The sequence below is a fragment of the Chiroxiphia lanceolata genome, chromosome 8, assembly GCF_009829145.1.
Source record: "Chiroxiphia lanceolata isolate bChiLan1 chromosome 8, bChiLan1.pri, whole genome shotgun sequence".
Classification (NCBI taxonomy): Eukaryota; Metazoa; Chordata; class Aves; order Passeriformes; family Pipridae; genus Chiroxiphia; species Chiroxiphia lanceolata.
In genome coordinates, this window is record NC_045644.1 from 20671604 (window position 1) to 20696588 (window position 24985).

The 24985-nt window shown below is 42.3% G+C and overlaps 2 protein-coding genes and 1 long non-coding RNA gene across 7 annotated transcripts in view; 2 read left to right on the plus strand and 1 right to left on the minus strand.

Annotated features, from left to right (window-relative positions):
• PIK3AP1 (phosphoinositide-3-kinase adaptor protein 1) overlaps positions 1-20525 on the plus strand; it is a 43971-nt gene extending 23446 nt beyond the window's left edge. For 3 of the 4 annotated variants that reach the window (XM_032695666.1, XM_032695664.1, XM_032695665.1), the window contains 13 exons: positions 690-832; positions 1960-2092; positions 2482-2678; positions 3911-4100; positions 9539-9634; positions 10160-10336; positions 11117-11179; positions 12118-12323; positions 13895-13967; positions 14304-14459; positions 16200-16270; positions 16444-16553; positions 17354-20525. In XM_032695666.1, coding sequence (XP_032551557.1) covers positions 690-832; positions 1960-2092; positions 2482-2678; positions 3911-4100; positions 9539-9634; positions 10160-10336; positions 11117-11179; positions 12118-12323; positions 13895-13967; positions 14304-14459; positions 16200-16270; positions 16444-16553; positions 17354-17408 — 1670 coding nt within the window. In that variant the 3' untranslated portion in view covers positions 17409-20525. The remainder of the gene's footprint in view (positions 1-689; positions 833-1959; positions 2093-2481; positions 2679-3910; positions 4101-9538; positions 9635-10159; positions 10337-11116; positions 11180-12117; positions 12324-13894; positions 13968-14303; positions 14460-16199; positions 16271-16443; positions 16554-17353) is intronic. The other variant, XR_004358405.1, reaches the window with a different exon arrangement.
• LOC116790572 lies at positions 8766-21613 on the minus strand. Its single transcript, XR_004358407.1, has 4 exons — positions 21599-21613; positions 18623-18654; positions 13350-13506; positions 8766-13128 (listed from the first exon to the last, which is right to left on the minus strand). It is a non-coding gene; the product is annotated as an uncharacterized LOC116790572 (long non-coding RNA).
• Positions 21614-22023: 410 nt separating this feature from the next.
• The window catches only part of TM9SF3 (transmembrane 9 superfamily member 3), a 45743-nt gene continuing 42781 nt past the window's right edge, over positions 22024-24985 (plus strand). Inside the window, exon 1 of one of the 2 annotated variants that reach the window (XM_032695669.1) lies at positions 22024-22155. In XM_032695669.1, the coding sequence (XP_032551560.1) occupies positions 22078-22155 (78 nt within the window). In that variant the 5' untranslated portion in view covers positions 22024-22077. Of the gene's footprint in view, positions 22156-22358; positions 22476-24985 lie in introns of those variants that run through there. The other variant, XM_032695670.1, reaches the window with a different exon arrangement.

Sequence of the window (24985 nt, forward strand, 5' to 3'; positions counted from 1 at the left end):
TCTGTCACTCTAGATATTTACATTTACAAAACTGAAGGTTGTCTAAACTTTAGGTTTACTAAACTTTAGGGCATGATTTCAGAACCTTATTTCTTTGTGACTGTAACTATTTCGTCATTTCCTGAGTTGCTAACAGGGAAAGATTAATTTCAGTGGGATTCAAAATATCTGTGTTTCAAAGAGAAAGTCCAGACATGAATACACAGTAGACAAAACATCAAGAAGCTCTAAAGTGCAGGTAGAAAAAAATCCTATGCATGGATAAAAGTTGCAAAGCTGGAATTCTTTTAAATTGATCTTATTCAGACACTAGTGAGGCTGACAGATGTTGCAGAATTCTCAGTGAGAGATCTCCAGAGAAAGCCAGGGATGGAGAGATGTGAGGCTTTCTAATTTGAGGTGAAGTACGGCTCACATCAATGGTCCAGTCTACTGTTAGCAGATGACTTAGCAGGTCACAGGTTATGTGCATTGACGTAGATATAAAGAAGGTAGTTAAGAAGTACTTTTCTACCTAGTGTTCAGACCAAGATCATGACTCTTTTTATGACTCTTCATGAATTCAGTACAGCAGACACTGTTTTGGTATCCATCTGGCAGTATATCCAAACTCCTATCCTCACAGTATTTGATGCAAACTCATGGCCATTGTTAGTTCTAATGGTGATTTCTGCCTCTTTCTTTTCAAGATTTAACCTCTGGGACAGTGCCTCTGCAGATATATTCAGGGGACTTGATGGTGGGAGAAACAAGTGTCATTTACCACACGGACATGGAGGAAATCAGCAGACTTTTGGCTAATGCAGCCAACCCCGTACAGTTCATGTGCCAGGTAATGACTTTAGCAAACACAGAAACTATGCTTTGGAAACCAGCTCTTTCAGAGGTTAAGACAAGTGGGCATAAGCAAAAATGCTTGCCATGAAGTAGCTCTTCTGAAATGAAGAAATGCAAGGTTATTTAGGGATTATCACGTAACCTTAACACCCCCTTCTAGTGAAAGCATGGGTGCTTTTTCTGTCTCTGAAGCACATAGCTGGCTGAGTCAGGTTATCCAACTAACAAAAAAAAATGCAGTCAGTCAACACTCACATTTAGATCTTGATGACTTGAAAAGCTTGGAATGACAGAACTTGGTATAACAGAGAGTACCATAAAGAAATAAACTGTTTGGGAATTTGTACCTAAGATGTGAATAGGAACAAAGGTTCATATTATCTGAAGGAAGCAGAGTAACATAAAATTATTCATTTCCTCTTAGCACTTCTTTAACAAAGCCACTTCTCAGTTTTCATATTGTATTTTGCCCAGTTGGGGTACCTGAATCCTATCAGAGGGGTAAAGCTTGCACAAGGCAAGCTCTCAGATGTGTTGCCTTGCTGCCTGTCTGCATGTCCCTGGTTGGCCACGTAGCAGAAGCCTACAGAGTAGTGCTGTTAGTAATCAGTATACCTGGGGCAGGGGAAACTGCGTTTTCTTTACTTTTTAGTTCAAGTTGTGGAGAAGTTGGAAGTGGTTGATACCTCTGCTTGGGGAATAGGCTTGTTTCGCAGTGGCTAAGAACCAGCTCAAAAGCCAAACTCAGAGTTTACACCAGAGTAATTAAACATGGGCTAGTGCATATGTACAGCAGGAGGGACACTTCATTGGAACAGTTTCAGAAGTAAGATTATGCCTGTCAGGGAAGTAGGAGGCTACAGTTTTCTGTGCTTGCAGTTGCATGAGTGACTTTCTCATTGTGCTCTGTCTCCTTGTGGAGTGTCTTCTGTTGGGTTTAATGATATGCTGTTTCTGGACCAGGAAGCTATTCATGTTCTTTGCTTAACCTAAACATTTCTACCTTCCATGTTTATACCTACTGTTTTCTGATTGTGCTTAATAATAAAAACACCATAGAAATCTCACCTTAACTGAATCTCCAGACTCCTCCAAATAAAAGCACTTTCCATCTATCTCTAGGCCTTTAAAATCGTGCCATACAGCATAGAAGCACTGGACAAACTGTTGACTGAGTCACTCAAGAAGAACATTCCTGCCAGTGGTTTACACCTGTTTGGAATCAACCAGCTGGAAGAAGAAGATATGACAGCAAGTAAGTTAAAAGATTCTTGGTTTATTTTAAACTTTGTTTGTATCCATTGTTTTACCTTGAAGTGCCTTAACACTGTGGAATGTGGTACCTGCATAGGCTGTCTCAAAAATCTTGAATCTCAGCCAAGAAGCTAAATTTCTGGTGATTTCTTTATTAGTTTCTATAGAAAGGGGATTGCCCTTTGTGTCAGCTGACCATTTTTTAATTACATTCATCAGTCTCACTTCCTAAACTGCGACAGATGCAGCTGGGTAGACAGCTTCAAACACAACCAGAGCGAAAAGATGATGGTCCCCAAATGCCTCCCATATTTTCTCCTTTGTTTCTCGCCTATATCTCTGTTGCTACTAGAGAAAAACTTAGATTCTAATGGGCTCCTGTTCTCATAGATCAGAGGGATGAGGAGTTGCCAACACTGCTTCACTTCTCTGCAAGATATGGGCTGAAGAACCTCACTGCCTTGCTGCTTACATGCCCTGGAGCGCTGCAGGCCTACAGTGTAGCCAACAAGTACGGCCACTATCCAAACACCATAGCAGAAAAGCATGGCTTTAAGGATCTCCGCCAGTTCATTGATGAATATGTGGTAAGAGGAAGCAGCAGTCTTTCTGCCTTGTCCCACAGAGAGTGTGGACAGTGGCACCAAGCTTGACACTTAAGTGTTGCAGGAGAGCTGCGGAAAATTGTGTGATCAAAATCTTTGCCTCGGGGTAAGTGAGAGATGTGCAGGGAGTCCTTCCAACCTCTTATTGCAGTATGGTGCTCCTCCCATATTCTCTCCACCAGCACAGAGACAGCTGTGTTAAGAGTAGGTCCTGCTTATTGACTGTCAAGCTGTGCAGCATAGTACCAGAGCACACAAATCATCTGCACCAGTGACACAACTGCAAGGTAGTGACTAGAATCACTATTAGTATGGATATCTGAAAATCCCAGTAAACTCTTTACTCACCTTATTTTCACTCTAGCAAAGGTTCCTCTGCACCTCTGTAGAGCATCTTATGAGCTACTGGCCTGACTCTTTTTGAAGGGAAGCATGTGTAGACAGTTTTGACACACATACCATGAGTTGGCATGAGTTGGCATTTGTGGATGGAAGAATATCTTGCAGTATTGTGACTGGTTAAGATGACTGTGCTTGTGACATACTTGGAACTTGGGAGTAGGATGGAATGAAACTTTACATTTTGCTCCCTGGTGTGGTTTGGTGAAGATCTGCATCTTCACCTACTCTGTGTTGCAAATAAGTGAGAAAGGGTTCTGCTGTCCTGTGAATTAGAAGTTGCCTGTGTTATGTGAACAGCTGCCTGCTGTGAGGTTTCCTGTTAATATCACAGAAAAGGGTCTGTGTACTCCCACTCTGGGTGTTACATGCTGCTGCTAATGGCCAAGAAACTGAAACTGAATCTACATCAAAGCTAAAACTTCACTATCTTGCAGGTGCTCTGCATGTGGCAAGCTTTCACCCTTATGGTTAGCTACGCTTGCCCCAAAATAGCCTTTGACAAGCATTTGTATTTTTAGAATGAGCTATGCCTATGTTCTGAGAGTTTGCAGATATTGGGTGGGACATGAAATTGAAGGGGTGAGAGGCTGTAATGGCTCTTCAGAACATGTTAGGACCAACTTGTTTCACCTTCCTTACCTATTGCTACAACATAGATCTTGAAGGCTTTAATCTTTGGGAATGGGCTACCTTTAGGTGTTTTTTTCCATAAGTGATGGGAGAATGAGGTATTGTTTGCTTACTTTGATTCTCCACGTTCTTTATTTAAATGAGACTTGAACTTTTTTTTTCTTGCCCTCCTTCCTCTCCAGGAAACTGCAGATATGCTGAAGAGTCACATTAAGGAAGAGCTGATGCAAGGCGAGGAGGATGAGTCTATTTATGAGTCCATGGCTCATCTGTCCACAGATCTGTTAATGAAGTGTTCCTTGAATCCTGGCTCCGATGAAGAGCTTTATGAATCCATGGCTGGATTCGTCCCTGGTGCTCCAGAAGATCTTTGTATGTATATTCATAGAATCACAGAATCATAGAATGGTTTGGATTAGAAGGTACCTCTAAAGCTCACCTCATCCAACCCCCCTGCAATGAGCAGACACATCTTCAAACAGATCAGGTTGCTCAGAGCTCCTGTCTCTCATACACAGTAGCGCCGTAGTTACAGCTTTTCTGCTCTCACCACAAGGAAATTGTGCTCCATCTCTAATATTGGCAGCTGATAAAATTGTTCTATACTTTTTTTTTTGATTGCTAGTTTACAAGATCAAGAGCTGTTTCCTCAGTGTTTTGAAGACTCCCTGAACCTTGAGCAAGTAATGTAGCATATAGAAGAGACTAAATTTTCTACCATGTTCTGATTCTCCCTCCTGAGAACCGGCGGCCTAAGGGCACTCTGACTTACAGACACCAACAAAAAAGATGTGATTTTACTGACAACTGGGAAACTGAAAAAACATGAGCTGAGCTTTAGCACAACAGCTTGAAAGCAAAAGAAAGGGAGCATATAGAAATATGTCTACTGGAAAGATTATAATTGAAAAATCATTATTCTAATACAGTCAGTTTATTGCTAAAATTATAGAGCTAATTCTGATAAATGTGCAGTTGTTTAACTTTTTCACCGTTCCATTAATATTCAGTGAGGCCAATTGCAAATATCAAGTTAAATACCTATGTTAAGCAATTGTAACTTTGCTGTTATTACTTACCTGCCTATTTGGTCTGGCTTCATCCCACTGATATATTTTATGATTCCCACGATGAGCAAAGAATCTAGCCTCTTATAATTTAAGTACTTCCATAAGGACTTCTAGTGTTTCTGCAGGTTTTAAGTGTGCTGCCTCCAGGGAAAAGTTTCCTTTCTGAAACACTTTTGCTTATAGGCTGTATTGGTCCTGGGCTGTCTTTCTCCTCTTTTAGATTACATGATACTATAAAACACATTTTCCTTGATTATTGAGTCCAGAAGACTCTGTCAGTTCTTTGCCTGAAATCATAGATTCTTCTCCACGAAGTTTTTTTTGGTCGATGCAGGGATAATTTTGCTACCAAAACCAAGATTATTCTGCCTTCAGGTGGAGATAAGCAGTAAGTCGGGTTGGACTTGTAAGAAACAAAGCTGCTGTTGTTTGCAGTAATGGGGGTGAGTTTGTAGATGTTTGCAAGCTCTGCCTGCAATCAGTACACAGCTGAATGGAGTCGACTGATGAAGCCTGTGCAGGGGGAAAAAGCATGCTTAAAACTACAAAGCCCAACTTGTCTTCTTCAAGCCCTGAAATGCCCATATCTCCCAGAAACTATGCAGGGGATATTCCTTTCTTTCATGTACACAAATCAAGCTCCCTGTAATTTATCACTTTTGAACTGGACTCTGAAAAGCCTCTCCTGCTTCTTCTGGAGTTCTAGTATGTTGCCTCTGCACACAAAGCTCTGCTGTCTTCTACTCAGGAGTCTTTTATTGAAATTCTCTGTTTTTCTTATGTAGTCTGTTAGTCTTTGCCTGAAGAATATTTACAGCTTGTCTAAAAAGTGCTTAAAAACGACCTGTATTATAACAGGTAAGTTTAAATTGGCACAGTTCTTGACGCTTAGATTGTTTCTCTCAAAGTTAAAAGTGTTTCATTATTATTTAGAACACAAACAATACACAGGCAAACCCCTACTGAAATTAATGGGAGTGCTGGCTGGTTTAGAACTGCCATCACAAATAAAGGATTCAAGCTTTTGTACTGACTTAAAGGTTTGTGAGGATGAAAAACTCACTAGGAAATAATAATTAACTTCTACTGAGGTACTTTCTCTAATAATTACTCTTATGTGAATAGATATGACTGTGGTGTAGAGGACAATACCTGGGCTATTTTAAGTGTAGCCATACTGTGGCAGTGTGCCTATTTATTGTGGTCAAGGCAGGCTTCCACCTCAGCTTTTCAGAGACTGATCAAAGGAAGGTTAGATATCAGAAGGTCAATTTGTCTGGCAGGAACTGGTTTGAGAATAAGGTAACACAGGACTGGAGCCATTGTAATGAGTTAAAAGTAGTAGCAAATACTTGGATACCAGAGTGTTCTGTTGTATTTTTCTTCATACTTCTGATTTTTCAATGCAATTTTATATTTTTTTTCTCTCTGCATTTGGTCTTGGGAAAACATTTTCAGAGAAAGTGCAGAAGCTGTGCAAGGGCCCAGTTTTGCTTAAACTGACACTGCTTAAGTTGCACACACTTGTTTTGCATTGCTAGTTGTGCCTTTAAGGTTTGGAATAATTGATAAAAAAATGGAAAAGGTTTTGTTCATCTACAGAACACTGCCTCCCCTCCTCTGAAGGGGAGCATTCTTTCCCAGGTAGGTCTTAATGCCCTGATATGCCCTGAGCAGTGTAGGTCATAAAGTATTCCTAGGCACATCAGTGGGACCTCACTAGCTCTTGCTGTACCTAATTTGCTGTTCTTTATTAATGAGTTTGAATTGTCTTCTATAATTTTTTTATCATTAATCTGATTGTTCCTTCCTCAGAAGAGCACTCCCCTCACACTTCGCTCTTACTACACTTTTAAAATACTTGTACAGTTAAATATAATTTTCCAGAATTTGCTTCAGGTTTGTGCAGGTTGCAGGTAAATGTCATTTAGCTGAGTCACACAGTAGCTGAACAGCAAAAAGGGAGAGTTGCCTCCATCATATCGGGCTGGTACTAGGAACTACAGCATCAGATAAAGTGCTTTCCTTGTTCTGCTTTCCTTTCACCAGCACCTCCTGCTGATTTTTGCAAAACAGTGTTTTGAGTAGGCTGCAATTGAGCACAGGAGGAACTCTGAGAGCAAGGCCTCTTCAAAGTGCTGAAAACCTGTTTGATTTGTGTGAAGATTAAACAGTCTGGTTTGTGTGTGGTATTATGCTGTTTTACTTAGAGAAAGAGTTAGGCTGAATTCCCACTGTCCAAGGTCTGACACTGACAGTAGCTGAGAGCTCGTTGAAACATCTGGACTCATAACACTGTTTCTATATTAATGAACTATGTGGACACTCAGACTCTGTATAGTGTGAGTTTCATGCAGAGATTTAATCCTTTAACCTAGAGAGTTTCAGCTGACTAAAGTCCATTGTCCTGTAATTTGCAGACCTCTAACACCTAAAAAATAGATGTTAGTTCACATATGAATAAGTTGTGATGCCCTTACTCTACTCTCTTGCATATTCCCTCCCTCCTCCACCATTTTATTGAGACCAAACTTTCAGCACTGTTCTCACTGATTTTTATTTTTGCCTTAGTTAATGCGAGAAACAGTAATCTTGTCATCCTCGAGCAAGCTGAGAGAACTGTGCACAAAAATATAACTGCTTATAAAGTTCTGAGTTGTGATTTATGCCAACACGTTGAATCTTTTGTCTTGCATAATGAAGGACTGGTCTCTGTAAAGAGGTAGCTTGCTTTGTGTGCAGGAATACCTGGCATCTGGTGTTTACAAATGTTTACAGGGGGAAGGGTGATCCTACTTTCTGAAGGGTTCCCACACATGGATATTTTAGCTGTTGTGAAGGATCTATAGGTCATAATTCATCTTCTGTATGTCTGTTTGCAGCTTGGTTGAGCTCCCTTCTGAAGCTTTAAACCCTGCAAAGGGAAACTGAAACTCTCTGAATAAATATCTTTTAGCTACTAAATTCTGACTTCTAGGAACTGCTTAACCCTCTTCCTGCTAACCCTTCAGACCAGCTTTCCCTAGTAGCCTCAGGAAAATCTGGTGACCTTTCCTGTAATACCTGTTTGTGTGTGCCACCTTCTTGTCACTTCTCTCACTAGCCTGTTTTTGCAGCAAGTGGAACAGGCGGTGTCACTTACAAATTGGAGAACTTCTTTTCGGTTGTGGTATATGGATGAGATGTTAGGTCTCCTCTGTATGCAACAGGCCTGTGTTCAAGAAGGTAGCGAGGTGGCAATCTTGTCTTCTGAGGAGAACTAGTTAGCTGATTAATTTAACTATACTATGTGATAGAAAGCAAAACCTGCAATACTCTGCACTGGTGGTTTAGTAATCCTGTGGAGCACAGCCAAAACTGGGAAGACACTGTTTCCTACACAGAGAATGAAAGGAACTTTGCACACCTGTCATGTTCTGTTCTGCCCCCCAACGCATAAAGAAGTGGCTTTCCTCTGGGCTGCTGTTTGCTGCAGGTTCATTTCTAAAAGCTAAGTTAAAAATAATCAAAGTGGCTACAAGGTGGAAAAATTGCTCTACAGAAAACTTCAGGTCTATAGTGCTGATTCTTTAGCATGCTCAAATGTCAAATCTGTGCTTTCATGTAATGCAGTGACACTTACATGAACTTTGTATTTAGTTGATGGTGAGGAGATTAGCTCCAGCAGCATGCAATTTGGCATGGACAGCAGAACTCTTAAGAAGCTGCTGGTGTGGTTAGTCCACACAGCATGCAGTAGTGCTGTGGCTATGCTGGAGGTATTCCTGTGAAGTTAAATCTAGGTTGAGTGCATTCATATGACTGTCAGTGAGTCCTTGGACAATTGGTGATTTAAAATAAAATGAAAAAAAACCAAACACAAAATCTTGCTTCTTATTCCTTTTTCATAATGCAGCTTTGCAGGAAAGTAATAAGAAATATTAGAAAATATGAAAATACATTTATAAAAATATTTCATATTCTTGCATATAACCCAAACCATCTAGTTTATATAGCAATAGAATTATGACACAGTAATAGATATGCCTCAACAATTCACTTAGTAATCAGTCTTAGTTTTAATATCATTAGGAGCATGGTTACCTAACATTTAATTTTAGTTTTAGGATTAGTTTTAGGGTTACAGTGAGGTTGACCCTTTTTTAAAAAAAATCAGAATTCTTCATGTAAAACACCGAATTAACAAAGTATCTTACTGTTTGCTGTCACTCCTTCCTCAATACTGGATTATCATCTGACCCCCTAAACACCTTCCAGTCTAACTAATTAACTCAGCCAACTGTTTTGACTTTTAGCTAATAAACAAAACAAACACTATTTTCTGGGTCATGGGAAAATTGCCTTTAATGTCTTGCCTTGCAAAATCGCAGGTTTCCTCTCGAGAGCCCTCTGCAGAGGCCAAAACTTTAATCTGCCCAACATACTCTCAGTAGTAACCAATACTCAGTGCCTGCTTGAAGCCTTGTCAGAACTTCTCAACAGCAATGTTAGTCACCCTCAAGTGTAAGCATCGGGCAGCTGGAAAAGATTTGTGCGGAGTGGACTGAACATGGCAACTCAGAAGCCTTTTTTGAGGAATATGTCTGGTCAGTTACCCGGCTTCTTCTTTGGTTGTCACCACAAACCGAAGGTCCAGCCAGAAATACCACATCAGTTTATTATATTATATTACATTACATTGTTCCATACATTTAAGCATATAATTAACAGGTTCATAATTCTGATTATTTTTTTTTTCAGATGTAGAGATGCTTCAGTCCAAACCAGACACTCCAGTTGCTGGAGATGAAGTTTCTTTAAATACAAAAGACTCCATGCTCCGCAGGTTTTTAGAAGGTGAGACCTGTTTGGAGGGAGGGATGGCAGCAGCACAGTTAAAGCAGTTAAATAGAATTTGAGATTTCTTGTTCATCTCTTAAGGATAGGAGATAGTCCACACTGTTTGCTTGCTTCAGACAAAGGAACAATTCTCTTTAGTACTTTGTAGACTATCATAAATAGTTTTTGGAAACCAGTGCTCTGTTTGATTTGTTAACTATAGTATGTCAATTAACTGGAATTAATTATACTAATTGTTCTTCAAGTTCTTAAAAAGAGTTAGGAGGTTTTTCACTATTTCTTCACCAAAACAGGTGGTACAGGTTTAGTGGCAAACAGTTACATGCTACTAGATGTTCATGACTTTATCAAGTCAAGTCCTGTCCTGAAGGGCTTTGGCACACTGAAGTCACTGCAGAACTGGATGCTTTTGCCTGTGAAATGGCCAGCTTGGTAAAAATGTGGTACATAATGCATCTGGAGGGATCCAGTGTTCAGTGAAGTGACCAGGTTGTTATTCTTACAAACTGTACTCTGTTGTAGGCGGTAGCATGGATGTACCAGATTCAGAGGAAGTTTACGAGCCATGTGGTGAAGATGTATACTACCCAGTGGAACAAGATACTTTTCCGCAGGAAATGGCTAACAGACCTCCAGTCCCTGTTCCAAGACCAGAGTCTAGTTCTCCACAGCCAGACAATGAACTGTACATCTCCAAAAGTGAGTTGGGTACCAGTGGAAACGTAGACTAGTCAACTGTAGTATGGCATTGACATGGGCTTCAGTTGCCAAATAAATGCCAAGAAAGCCAACACTTTTTGAGATCCCTGTATTATTTGACTCTGGAGTTGGACCACCTTTGGGATCCAATTTCATATATTTTTCATCTTCTGTCTACTTTGAAAATATGGGGATATTGTATCTCAAGATCGTGGCCTGAGCTTGCTCTTAATGAAAGAAGTAGGATGACAGATTACCCCCAAATGGTATAAACAAATCCAACTACAAAGGAAAGATCCTGATATTATAAGGACACAATCAAGCTAATAAATTGAGACATTGCTACTCTGTAATAGTATCATTGATTCAATCACATTTATATAGGGCATGATCTCCCTCTGAGATGGGGTTTAATTGAAATTGAAGAAGATTGTGCCTCTTAGTTTGCTAGACAGTTTTGGAAATCTTGGTCATATTTCACAAACATTCTCACAAGAACCACAGTACCATGTGAGAGAGTAATTTTAGTGACTTCTCCTTCCTCCCATGACAGGATTATGGGGAGACCATGTCCAGATTTCTTTTAGAGGTGACTGGGCTAAATTCTTTGAGGTCAATAGAAAGGGAATTCTTCTGTACAGATCTTTGTTTTCTTTAATGGACTTAGTAGGGTAACAGAAGCTGTAATGCACTACAGAATTGTGTGCTTCCCATATTCATCCATGCTATTTCTGTCTTCATGAGATGCATTTCAGTATCTAAAGAAGGTTTGTTTTGCAGTTTTTGCACAGAAAGCTAAAAGACCTGAGAATCTTTATGTCCCTAGAGGAAGGATTAAGAAAGGTAAGTCAGAAGTTCACTCTGAAAATCCTTCCAGTAGTCCAAAAGCAGATCTGCTGAGATAGCTTCATTTGCATGAAATATGACAGAATAGACTGTTTTACAAAGCTCTGGGGATAATAGTCCTTTATGAATGACCCAACCTTTTTGACCTCATGTGACATTGGAAACTTTTATAACTATATCCTTTTATCATGTACTCTACATGTATCCCCTGTCTTGGAGTTTATCCTCATTCAGGATCATAATGGTCATTGAAGTCCTTTTTTATGATGTGAACCGTATTTACTTCATGCAAATGATGTCCCTCTTTTAATGTTCTGTATATAGCCACTCCTTGTTAATCATTATCCCGTGATTTCACTTCTAGTGAACCGATTGCCATTGCTCTCTGCACCTCCAAACCTCTGTCCTCATACTTTCACTTCTTATCCTGTGCACTATCAGAGTGCCAGGTACCACATCTAAGCTTTTATCTCATGTGTTGGGAACTCCTCTTTATGTTACAAATGAGTTACAAAATGCCAGCATCAGTAGAATGAGTTTTCAGTTTCTGGACTTATGCTGTACAAATTACCTAGGAAGAGTCTAGGTTTGTGACTGCCAAGGTGAAAGCTCTGTTTTGTGGATTGCTGAGGAAGCTGAGCACTTTAAGGAATACATTTTGTGATGTTCACTTAAATTATGTTTTTAAGAACAGAGATTATCTCTGGGAAATATCTGTGTTCAAGGCTGCCTCTCAGCTGGGCTTTTAGCCCTAAGGAGTAGCAGGATGGCCTAAGAACAAAACACTTCTTAGAAAACATTCAGTCTGTAATACTGATAATTTTTTTTATTGTTTTGCATCTCTGCTATATCAAGGGTGCTTGAGCTCTTTCTATTCAGTGAGGAAGGCAGATGCCACAAGTTCAATAATACTTTTGGTGGTGTTCTCTCTTCAGAGACAATAGTCAGGCCTGTAAGGGACCTGTCTCAATCAAGCATATATGATCCATTTGCTGGAATGAAAACCCCAGGCCAACGGCAGCTGATTACATTACAGGAGCAAGTGAAAATGGGCATACTCACTGTGGATGAAGCTGTACTTCATTTTAAGGAGTGGCAACTGAATCAGAAAAAGAGATCAGAATCATTCCGGTTCCAGCAGGTACAGACTTACTCTACTGTTTAAGAAATACATCTGTCTCTCTAGGTTATATCACAAGCTGCTTCAGTGCAGGTACATTTCTTTCCCAGTTGGAGCAGGAAGACTGCTAACTGCTAACTCTGCTAACTAGCAGAGTTCTCTCCTGACATGGAGGGGCTGTTCCCAGGCAGCAGCAAGCAGGTAGCTGTTATGCAGATCTGTTTGTCTTGCAGTAGTACTGTTAGTTTTTGGAGATCTGTGCTCTCCAAATTGGACCAAATCCAGTTGGCTGAATTACCTTTCCAGAGGTCACCTAGCAGCTACCTGCTGGCAGGGGACTTCTGGGATGAACATTTAGCTTGTCAGTTCTCATCCATTTCAGATCAGTGAAGACTGTGTCCCAGATGGTGTGTTGGCTGTGAAGTCCTAGCTGGTAGATGGTCTGATCCCTCCCTGGGTGTTTGTTGATGGCTCCAGGACTGTTCTTTGCAGCTGGGCAAGGTCTAGCAACAGTCATTAGTAAAAGCAGGGTGTTTGAGTGGCTTAACTGAATGAGGGAGTAATTTTGTTGGCAGCAGCAGCATAATGACTGATGTAACTAGCAGTCATAGTTTAAAATTTTCATTCTTAAATTAGAGGCTCCCTCTTTAAAACCACTGCTTGCTTCTTTTGGAGCCTTTTGCTCGTGCTGTGGCAGTCTGCTCTCATACTTGAGGTGCTGGTCTCCAATGTGTGACATTGTTTTGGAAGCTGTCAGAAAAAGTCCTCCTCATTCTCACTTGGAAGGATCTTCTCTACCCAGAAACAGTCAGAGGAATCCCTTCTCCTGTCAGTGAAGAACACAGTGCTACTTTAGTAGTTGTCTGTAGAAGAGATGAAGTGGTATGCTCTGTGCCCCATCCCACGAGCAGCTTTCAAAGTCTACACTTCAAATCTTGCTTCATGGTACAGCAATTGCTTCACTTGCTTTTCCAGTGATTCCACCATATTTTCTCGCAGATATGTACATATTTCCCTACTGAAAAAAGTTGTCTTTTTTCTACCCACCTTTTCATACTGTAAGGTGCAGTATGCTGCCACACAACGGTGAAGAGACTTTGCTCCCAGTTACATTTCCAGGTGTCCCCTCTTGCTTCACTGGGGATGTCCTGAATTCTTTGAGTTGTCCCTCACACTCTGGGATGCGTGGCAGCCTTTTCTGTCCCTGCAGTCAGAATTACGTGTTTATTAGTACAGAAAGGACTTTGCAGTTAGTTGATTGTGTGTCTTGTTTCTGTGCCAATGTCACAGTGAAAACAGAAAATAGAGGGAGTTCTACACCCAGTGTGCTGCTTATCTGCAACTGAGTGTGTGAACTTGACCTTAACATACACAATGAACATCTAAAAAATCTTGGCTTCTGAAAGGCACACATGGGTTTCTGAAGGGAATAGATTAAAACCTGTTGACATGGTTTGGACTTCAGCCAGGTCTAGCAGGCTTTGTTACAGTTTGGCTGCAAAGTTAGATGAAATATAATATTAGTTTTGTCAGAAAGCTGCTCATCCTCCTTTAGCCAAAGCCCTGAAAAACGTATCTTGTGATGTTTCTAGGAAAATCTGAAACGTCTACGAGACAGCATAACCAGGAGGCAAATGGAGAAGCAAAAAAAAGACAAAAGTGCAGGTAACAATCTCTGATTCACACATTCTCTGGTAATGAAGCACCTAACCATATTAATAGGCTCTTCAGGCAGAAATATGACCGTGTATATTGTATCTCTGTGATATTTTAACATGCATATCCATGTGCCAGTTGGCAAAAGCATAGGGAAGTTTCTTTACTCCTCAGTTTCACAGACAAGGAAAATATGCCCACATCTGTGGAGTGCATCTTGATTCATACATGTATAGTTATGATTGCCCTTATGTGATTGTGTTTAACTTTGTTCTTAAGTGCAAAACTGTCTCTCAGAGGCTATAATTGCATAGATCCTTCTGAGCTGTTAATTTTCCCTTCCAGATTTAGAAATTACGGTACCCATTCGACGTTCTCATAATACTTTGGGGAGACCAGAATGTGGAATATATGAATACACCCCCAGGAAAAACGTTTTTCCACCAAAAAAGGAGTTAAAGCGAGGAGACTGGAAAACAGAAAGCACATCCAGCACAACAAGTAAGCAAGCCCTGAGTGTCACCCTCTCTACAGGAAAGCTGGATGGAAAACACTTCCCCAGCCTGACCCTCGAGTCAGCTCAGGGAACAGGACTTCTGTTCCTGAATCCCAGCACTGACAATGCCACCCCAAACTCTACATGCCTCAGGTTGGCTGTTCTCAAAACTGTAAAAGCAACTCTGGGTGTACATCAAGTGGTTTGGGCATCTTGTGTGTGCATCTCTGCAGGAGGAGAACCTGAAAGCTGAGCAAAAGATTCCCTTGAGTCTTCTTGGGGAAGGCATACCACCTGTCTGCAGTTCTGAAAAGTAGATGACAGCTGCTCTCTTATTGAAAAGGATGCTCCCGTGCTGTGACTGCCAGCAGGCCGTGTGCTCTTCTGGCCTGAAGGGCATATTCATATTTCAGGCTGGAAAGCAGTCTCTGCATGTCATTTCCTCAATTGTTGTAGAAAAAGGACAGCATCTTTCATTGGTAACTGTGGGACCTCTTGAGTGACTTGGACAGTCAGCACATTTTTATTATCTTTGGTTTTCATTAGGTTTAATTTGTGCAAATTAAATCCTTGCATTCTTGCTCTTCTTGCAGACTGAGCAATTCTTGCAGAAAGCATTAGGATCATTTTGGTCTTCTGAAAGGAAAACTGAGTCCCAGTGAGACTACTGCCTTTGACTCTTGGCAAGATATAGCTGGCACACATTGAGAATAGGTGCCAGAGGAAGCTGACTGAACCAGTAACTTGCATAGAAGCAGTTGTGAGAGAAATGTTAAGAGTCTGCAGAGTTCTCTGTGTGCAGCTTGGTGCTCTTTCTCATAGTATGACTGTGAGAATGGACCATACCACAGTATTTAGCACTCTTTAAGTGCTGCTGTTTGTACCAGCTGATAAAAAGAGTTATGTTACCAAAGCTAGTAGGGAGGAGGACTGCATCTTAGGAGAAAACCTCTAGCTACCATTTCAGTATAGAGGTTTCTGAACATTAGTGTCCCAGTATTTCACAGTCCTATAGAACATTATCTGTTTATGACTGAAACCAGCCATAACAGTGTAGGATATGTTTTTGAGTTGCTGTAACCTTTGGAGATGGCATGACTGATTGCAAAAACAATCTGTCCTCCGAGTCCATGGCAGTTAAATGGGTTTGTATAGATGGTTGCTGAAGGTTGTAATAACAAACTTGTCATTTTAGCTTGGAAACAGACTAGGAAACATTCTTGCAATGAGTGAGGGTTGTTGTGAGAGGAGGTGGTAAGCACCTATTTGGAACAATAACCTCTCAAGCAGTCACTTATTCCAGAAATAAATATGTGACAGTGCTCAGAGCTGTCTACCTTCATGCAGTTGTTAAAGATATGGGGACTGATAATTTAAATATCCATAAATGCTGGGTATGTAACCCTTGTGAAAATATTTGCTTGACTTGCCAGGTGATATTAGCACCAGATCTTTTCAGTTAGACCATGCTTGTGAGTATTTAACAGAAGACTGTATCTAGATAGGGCAGAAATCTTCTAGAAAGAAAGCATAATTAATAGCGTGGCCCTGTGGTTTGTGTTCTATGAAATGCTGCTCTTTGGATCCTGAACATGTGAAAAATAACAGTGGAAATAAATTAAAGAAGCATTAAATTATGTGTGCAAGAGTTAAGCATGAGGTTAAAAGAGCCCTGAGTTAGTGATATGCAGTTAAATCACCAGAATTTAATAATCAGTTTGTTTTGTCTTGCTTACTCACTCTAGGTAGTGCAAGTAACCGCTCCAGCACTCGGAGCATATTGAGTGTCAGCAGTGGGATGGAAGGGGACAGTGAGGTAAGCTCTCACCTCTGCTATATACTGCTGTTCTTAAGTACATGGCTTTGTTTTCATGCAAAAAAAAAAGAGCTCAGATATGGCACTGCATTTGCAGAAATGGAAAAATGTAGCCACTTCTGTTGTGAAGCTAGCAAGAACCACTTCTGTAAGCACTTCTCTTTGTTTTGTAGGACAATGAAGTCCCAGAAACAACTAGAAGCCACAGCCCAGTTGCCCACCAAGCAGAGAGGCTGCCTTTCCCAGAAAGGCCTCCCAGAGTGCCTCCTCGAGGTGCAAGCAGGTAAAGCTAAAAGGCAGCTCAAAAATGAGTTTTCCCTGAATCCATACGGAAGCCTTGGGCAGAAAGTGAGGTTGGCAGCAGGGCAGGAAGCAAGTGTGTCTTTGAACAAAATCTACCAGACTCTTATCTGTCCAACACACACTGTTAGGAATTGTAAGATCCTTGTTTCTCATCTGTAATACCTGGAAGAATCAGTTTCCTAGTTGGTAACATTCCTACTGCAGTGCTGTCACTGAGGTTCATGCACCGCACCACAAACTTTAACTTGTAAACATCCAAACAGGTCAACCGGTGCAAGTCTATGAAGTCCAAGCCCCAGAAAGTTATCTCAGTACAGATACTAATAAAATTCTCTAACTGCTAAAGCAGTAATTACCACTGTGTGGGTGCAGCAGTTCTGTATGTTGGCTAGCCTCTGGCGAGGAATATAGTTGGAATTTATCTGTAGTCTGTTGGAAAAAAGACTTAGAATCTTTTCATCTCTTCCTATTGCTTTTCATACAATGTTCAGGAGAAAGCTACCATACTATCAAAGTTTTACTCCAACCAAGTATTTTAGTATCTCTTTACAGTAATAGTAGAATTACTGCAGATGCAGAGCAGAATAGCTTTGACAGGAACAGGGCTTTGGCAGCTTGGCATCTGCTCTGTTGCTGAATCATTGATAGCCTGTTTTTCTTCTTATATGACTATTGCTTGTACAGTATTCTCACATATGATGTTATTGCATACAATGTGTTGTTCCAGAACTCTATTTTCTACTATTTTTGCATGCATTTTTATTCTCTGTCTTTTTATAGGCCTGTAAGCTATGAAGACTTTTATCCTCCACCTGTACCACCAAGAGGTCGCTGAATTTCTCAACATCTCTGGAATATGAGATTTTTTTCTGTTTATACATGTGTTTGTACAGATATTTTTTGTCTGTCTTAAATTATTTATAAGCAGGACCCAAATGTTTTCATCCCCTTCCTCCTCCCTAAAGCTCTGGTGACTTTCCCCATGATTTTCACTGAGACTTCTTGGCCTTCTATAACTTTTTTTAGTTGAAGGAATTTTGGTGCTTTGGGGCTTCATGAAAAAGTATCATGGTTGAGAAGGAGAATGCTGATGTGTGTCTTGGGAGCCCTGCACCGACATGAAGTTTCCTTTTGACCAGGAAAGCACACGTGTCCTTTTTAGAACTAAATGCTGATAAGCATTGTTACTAAAACCCTCAACATAGTCTACAAGGGCTTGACTGGAAAATATACTTGAAAAACTAAAGAAAATGAGTTGTTTGAAGAATGCTCATGACAGCAGGAGCAGGTGAATATACTGCTGTTAGGCAAAACATTTTGGACACAGATATACTGACCTTTCAGAAGGCATGGCATCCCCCTCCAGCAATCATTAAACCATGGGAGGATGAGAAATTGTCTGTCTTGAAGAATGCATTTTGCATACAGCCTTGAAAATGCCTTTTCCTTTCCCTTCCCTCTCTGAAGAGGACAGACATTAACAAGGGGTTGTGTGTGCTGTGTTTAACATGAAAATTTCCAAGGCAGTTGGTAAGGAACCTGCTGTACTTAAACCTTTTTTTGTGGAGGGGGTGGGTATGGTGTAACAAAATCACATGACTGGCCTCTCAAATTAGAGGAAGGAACTGGTGGCAGTACTGTATTCTGTATCTCTTACATGTGGTCATCATAGAAGCAATATGAAGGCATTTCACTTCATGCTCAGAAATAGTTCAGTGAGTCTCCAATTATCAATGCACACACCTCACAAATACCAGCTGTGTTTTAGTTGGCTGCAGTGGAAACAGGCAGCCTGGGGGCTGGACTCTGCTTGCTCTACAGTTCCTTTCTAGCAATGTGAATCTGCAACAGCTGTGTCCAGCCTTCTTTCTGCCTAAGGGCTTACAAACTTAAGGAGGCTTCCTGGTTTGGCTCTCTTCCAGACCTTGAAATCTTCTGTGCATATCCTGGCCCTTGGGGCAAGTATAGGTCTCTGGTTGTCCAAGAGTGACACAGATGGGAATTCTTCAAGATAACAATCAGGGCAGAGAATTAAGCAACATTACTTACTTGGTTTTCAAGCCATTCTACCTCTCCCAGCCCTGAAAAAGACATAAATACACCTGTGTTAGGTGATCCCTCAGATGCAGGTAGGACACATAAAGCTTCTGTCAGATCAGGTCACAGAGTTGCAGTTCCTTTCTCTTGCAGGGTAGCAAACCCAATGTGTGAAGCTGCAGGAGTGACAAGAGCAACTGTGACTCAACCAGCACTGAATAAAGGTGGAGAAGCCCCTGATGCTAAATACCATCTATGCATTAAGATCACAGTGTGTGACTCCAAATGCAGTTTATATACCCTCTCCTTTTGATTGTAGAGGGGTGCGGGTGTTGTGCTGCAAGCCTATAGCTACAGAGGCATCTTTCTGTTTGGGTTTTTTTCCTTATTTAAAGGACCTCAGTGCCTTTTCCAGTAGCTCTGGCACTATAGACTCTCACTGACAGTTTGCTCTTTGTTCACAGTTGTCAGGGGAACGGTGAGGTGGGAGCTGCCCTCCTGTGCTTCCCTTTGAATGAAACAAGATTTCCACTACTATTAGGAGGTTTTGATGCTGAAATGAGGAAAATAGTAGCAAGGATAAGTGAAGGAATTTGGGATAAATGAAATAAACCAAAAGAGGACATTCAGCAGCTTGATTGTCTTCAGCTGTCCCATGCTTTGGTTTGCACACAGTTCCCTGGTTTTGTTTAAAAATTCCCCATCTCCTTCGTGCTGGCTGCAGCTGTGTCCCAGAGCTTGGACACATGATGTGATAAGAGGAATTTATCTGCTTCCACATCTGTCAGACACAGCATAAGGTAAAATTGTAGGATGTGGGGAAAACTGTAATAAGGCAGGAAATTAAGAGAAAAATATAAAAGTGTATCGTGCATAAGATTTCCTTTCAAAGCTTTTGGACTGAAGCAGTCCAGGGATCCATCTTTCCAAGCTAGTTTTTAATGTACCATACTTAAGGGGTTGCCTTTGCACAATCCTGATAACATGTCTGTGAACTGGATTTTTATTGTTAGTGCTGTGGTGAGATGGTTTATATCTGAATTGCTGAAAAGCAGCTCATAAGTAGCCTTTCAGTCCCTGTCCCATTTGAAGCTCTGATGACCTATCATACAAAATCAAATGCTAGTGGGACTCTGCTTTGGAGGAGAGGTGAGCTGGGACAGCTGGACCTGAGGCATATTATAAATGCATTCTGTTCAAGCCCCTTCTGCGCTGCCTAAGGGAGGGAAACTGAAGATGCAGCTGTAGTCTCAGCCACTCCTGCCTCACTTCTGCTGGATTAATTAGAGATCTCACTGACCAGCAATCACCGCAAAACTATCACCCTATCAAGGAGAAAAGGAACAGCACTAAAACGGCTTCACTGTTAAATGCAGGTAAACAACTGGGATGCAGGCATGAGTTCCAAGTCTCTTGCAGGCCAGCAGAGAAGCCCCTGCTTAGCCACCAAAGGTTGGATTCATGTAGTTGCTTTAAACCTCTTACATCTTAACATATGGAGTCTTTGTATCTGTAGACTCCATTTGTGCTGGTGAGCACGTGGTGTGTATTGCTTCCACCTGGGATAAATAGTGTGCTGAAACTGAAGCTCAGAAGAGACCAGAGGAGAAAACTGCGTGCAATCAGATTGTTGGTTACTCAAGAATATGCTCGGGAGGGAGGGAATGAAGAGTCTTTCTGATGACCATTAGAGTTCAAGGACTGAACAGATAATAAAATTGCTGGTAAAAGTTAAGTGGCCTGGCCAGCTGTTGGGGGTACCAACCAATCCACCAAACTCACCTGGCAGCTGCTGGCCCAGAGAAAGTGTTTGCTGTTTGTATAACATGCCTTGAAAACCCTGCTGCAGCAGATGGCTTTGGCTGGCCCTGTTGCTGACTGAGGCTTAAGTACTGAATAAACCGAAGATGCTGAAGCCTCCTCTCTCTGTCTCCCAAGGGTAAGCCTCTCTGTTTTGGACTGAGATGCAATGACTAGAAAGAAATGTATGGTGTTACCCAAGCTGTCTAGGTTTTCTTCATGTGTGTGTGTGTAATATAAGCAGGGCTTTTGCATAGGTTTTGGCAAGTATCTTGTCTGCAGGGACCTTCTACCAAAATAGGCAGGATATGGTAGATGCTCTATCTGGAAAAGGCTTTATATAAATGCATCTTGTGAAATATGTTCAGGTTGGTAGACTGACTGTGTAAGACCACAAGGAGAAAAGCTTTTAGTGTAAGTATGGTGGTCAGTGGTAAACAAGAAAATCTGTTTTTGCATCATTCCTACAAAGCATGGATGGCAGGTACCAGCAGAGCAGTTCCCGCCTTCTGCTTGTGTCCCTCGTTGTCTATTTGTTGGCTTGTGCAATATTTGAGAAGATGGTGTAGCCCACCTTTTTTTTTTAATATTACATCGGATAGCCTCTGAATTTTTTTACTGTATGTAAATTTTTTTACAGTATGTTCAGTTTAAAAGTTGTCTGATGAATTAATCCTTAATACTGTGAGCTTTTTGGATTGGGGGATTTGTTTGGGGTTTTTTTACTTCAGACTTGTAGCTTGAGGGAGTTCCAAGTTCACAGGCTTCATCTTAGCCAGCACTGATGGAAACCCTCCCTTAGGGGAGGCCCGGGTGTGGCTGTATCGCCTCAGTGCCCACCCTTGGCCCCTAAAGCTCCTGCAGCTTGTGCGAGGGGTGTGGAGGGTGGGACCCCGTGCGATACAGAATCAATTAGGTTGGAAAAGACCCGTGAGAGTCCAACCTACGACCGAAGAGCAGCCTGTCAACTACAGCACGGCACTAAGTTGCATGTTGAGTCTCTCCTTAAACACCTTCAGGGACGGTGACTCCACCACCGGTGACGCTGGGCAGCCCATTCCAATGTCTAATCACCCTTACCGTGAAGAAATTCTTCCTAATGTCCAACCTAAACCTCCCCTAGTGCCGCTTGAGCCCATGTCCTCCCGTCCAGTCGCTGGTTGCCTGGGAGAAGAGCACGACACCCACCTGGCTACAGCCTCCTTTCAGGTATTTTTACAGCGATAAGGTCTCCCCTGAGCCTCCTCCAGGCTACACAACCCCAACTCCCCCAGCCGCTCCTCACAGGACTTGTGTTCCAGTGCGTACTCGCGCACAGCCCTGCGCCGCGATGTTCCCAAATAACTGTAGATTATTTCATCGATCAAAATGTCACGATTTTATCAGGCGTAATTAAACCGGGTAAGAACAGACTGCGCTCACGCTGGAGGCCGCAGTGCCCCCGCCGCCCACGGTGCGCGGCGCTCCGGGCCCCGCCCGGCCCGCTCTGTGCCCGCCCGCGGCCCCTCCCCGGCGGCGGCCGCAGCGCTCGGCGCTCCCGGGCTCCCGTAGCGCCCCCGCGGTTCCGGCGGGCGGGCGGGTGACGTGGCGGGCGGGGCGGAAGTGTCGTCGGCGGCGGGCGCGGGCCGGTGCCGCGGCGGGGCCTGCTGGGGACGCCGAGGCCCGAGATGGCGGCGCCGGGGCTGCTCCTGCTGCTCCTGCCGCTCCTGCCGCTGCGCGCCCGCGCCGACGAGCACGAGCACACGGTGAGGCGGCGCCCGGCTTCCCCCGGGAGCGACGCTCGGGCCGCGGCCCCGCCGCCCGGGAAGCGCGGCTCGGCGGGCGGGATGGGGGGCGACGGGCCACGGCCGCGGGAGGAGCGGGCGGGTCCCGCCCCGCGGGGCCCCCTCCGCGCCCCCTGCGCCGCTCGGGCCGTTGGGGTTGCGCGGGGTCGGGCCCCGCTCGCCGGTTCGCGTGAGCGGGGCGCTCGGGACAGGGCCGCCGGGCTCTCTGATCCGGTTTGCACATCCTTGTGCGGCCGGGCGCGGTGTCCCACCTTTTCCGGGAGAGATAAACGCCCCGGCAGGTACGCGGGCTTTGTTTGGAGAGCGCTGTTTGCTCCTCCCGGGAGGATGTTTGCTCTCGCTACAGAGCACAGCCCCGCTGTGACAGGGAACACGCTGCAGGGGACAGCTCGCCGTGGGAGAGGGGGGGGATAGCTGGGAATGGGCTGGGAAGTGAGGGCAGGATGGGGACACTGACACGGACCCTTCAGGAAAATGGTGATACGATACTGCTGACTTGAGCGCTCACCTATTGGGGTGGGGATAGTTTTTGATAAAGTGCTTGCAGTATAACCCGAAATGAATCTCTAGGAAGGGCTTCATCGGTTTCTGGTTTTACATCAGTGTTATTTCCCATGGCTTTCGGTGTGGGAGGGTGGAAGTCTCTGTGATGAGCTCAGACGTGATTTTGGAACGAGACTTTGCCAAAAACCATCCTCATTTGCTCCAAGTGGAGTGTGTTAAGAGTGTGGCTGTGATTAAACAGTGTCTGTCTGGCTGTCAGGACTTTCAGTGCTCCTGAGCAGCCTGACTGGCGAGCACTTGCTCAGTTTCTTAACACAGCTTTCTCTAGATGTGCTGTGGTAAGCTTACTAAGATTAACGGTATTGATAGCTTTTGTATAAGCAGTAGTTAATTAGTTGCCCTATTACAGGGATTTTTGAGGAATTGAAAACTGCGTACGATTGTCTTTATTTTTTTTAAAGAGAAAGGGATTTATCAGTGCTGCAGTTAATGACAGAAAAGTTAAGCTAATATTGAGTACTTTCAAGGAGCAGATATTCTTTGAACAAGCTTAGGTCCCGGTTTTGTTGCTGAGACTGCAGAGCTAGTTTTCCGCTGAGGTGAGATGGTTTTCAGTATAGCACTGTGTTTATTTTAAAGGCTGGTTTACTTGAGGGATTATTCATTATTAATAATGGTAATGTTCTGGGGGAACAAAAAATCATAATGCTGTCATTGAATTTATTTGGTTTTGAAGTCTCCCTTCAAAAGTGATTTCTGATGGTTCCTGAATGATTACCTAAACAACTACCAGTGGAAATCACAAATTCCTTTTAAGGGCTTGTCGCTTTTTTCCATCTAAATTACTCAAATATGCAAGATGATAACTGTCTTTTGGTTTAGTATTCTTGTTTGCATAGCGACCAGTTTATTAATGTCATGTGATAAGTTAGGAATAGTTGATGTAGAAAGACAGTTACCTTTTTTAGAAGGCTGTCTCCTTGCTTAGATATTTTGATGCTTTAATGTTCTATGGGAGATTGGAGTGGAAGCATTAGCAGCATGAATGAAACATGAACAGAGTTTTGTAGTAGTATGCTGATTTTGAGATTAAGAACCTGAAGGAAATATACCTTAAATACTACATTTTAATGAATTTCAGTTTTAAATATGATTATAGTTGGAAGATTAATTTTTCTATAATCAAGGTGCTTTATTACATTTTGGAGGCTCTACTCACTTTTGGAGGAGTGGAGGGGAAATTTAGGATTTGGTAACCTCAAAGTGTAAATTTTCACTAAGACTGGAGACCTGTTGTGAGAATACATATCCATATGTGCTGCCATTTCCTTATTAACTCTCCAGTGTGTGGCTTCTTGTGCACAGGCACTTGGGCTGTCTGGTGAAGGTGTGTCAGTGCATTTTGCCACAGTTTGCTTTTAGCTGCTGATGTGCAGGGCCTTATCAGTACTGAGCCTGCTGGGCATACAGAAGTGCTGTCTTAGGTGTTAATGCCCTGTGTTAGCAGGTTAATATTTTTAATGTGGTTGCTGCTGCTACAATATGTAATAGTGTACAATATTTATAAAATAATACAGATGTGTGCTATAATATGTATTTTTGTATTAATGTAAATTGACTTTTAATGTTTTATATGTGGCCTTTGTTTTATAATTGTAGGACTTCTAAGCAAATATTGTAAAAGGTAATTGTGAGAGGACTCTGCACAAAGCTCTAGGTCTATAAGTGCTGTAGTTTCTGGAGGTGGCAGGTGTGGATAATGTCATTGAACCAAGAGCTAAATCCTTTATCTTAAATTTGAATTACTTCTTTAAAAATCACGTCTGCATTTCTCTGGAGGAATAATAGCGTAAATACAATTATAAGATAAATGAGTATTTAAAAATCAGTAATGAGTGAACAGAAATTGGAGTTCCACACAGCATTTAAAATCTCCTTTGTCAAAAGGCAGTACAGTAGTGTAACTGCAGACCAGAACAGAGCAATACATCAGAAACTAACTGAAAACTTGTCTACTGATACTTTAACTTATTGTCATGCTTCAGGGCATGTCATACACTTGCTCATTGCCTGTATTGCACCATTTTTTGACAGTTGTCCTTTTATTTTTGGAAGTGATAGTATCAATGGGGTGCTGGTGATCTTATAACAGTGTATGCTGATCCTGCAGAAACAGGGCTGGTGGGCTCCTGCCTGGTTTGCTTTCCCATCTTCTCTTGCTAGACTTGGCGGAGTTGATGATGAAACAGACAAACCATAAAAGCATTCTGAAATATCCTGGGGGTTT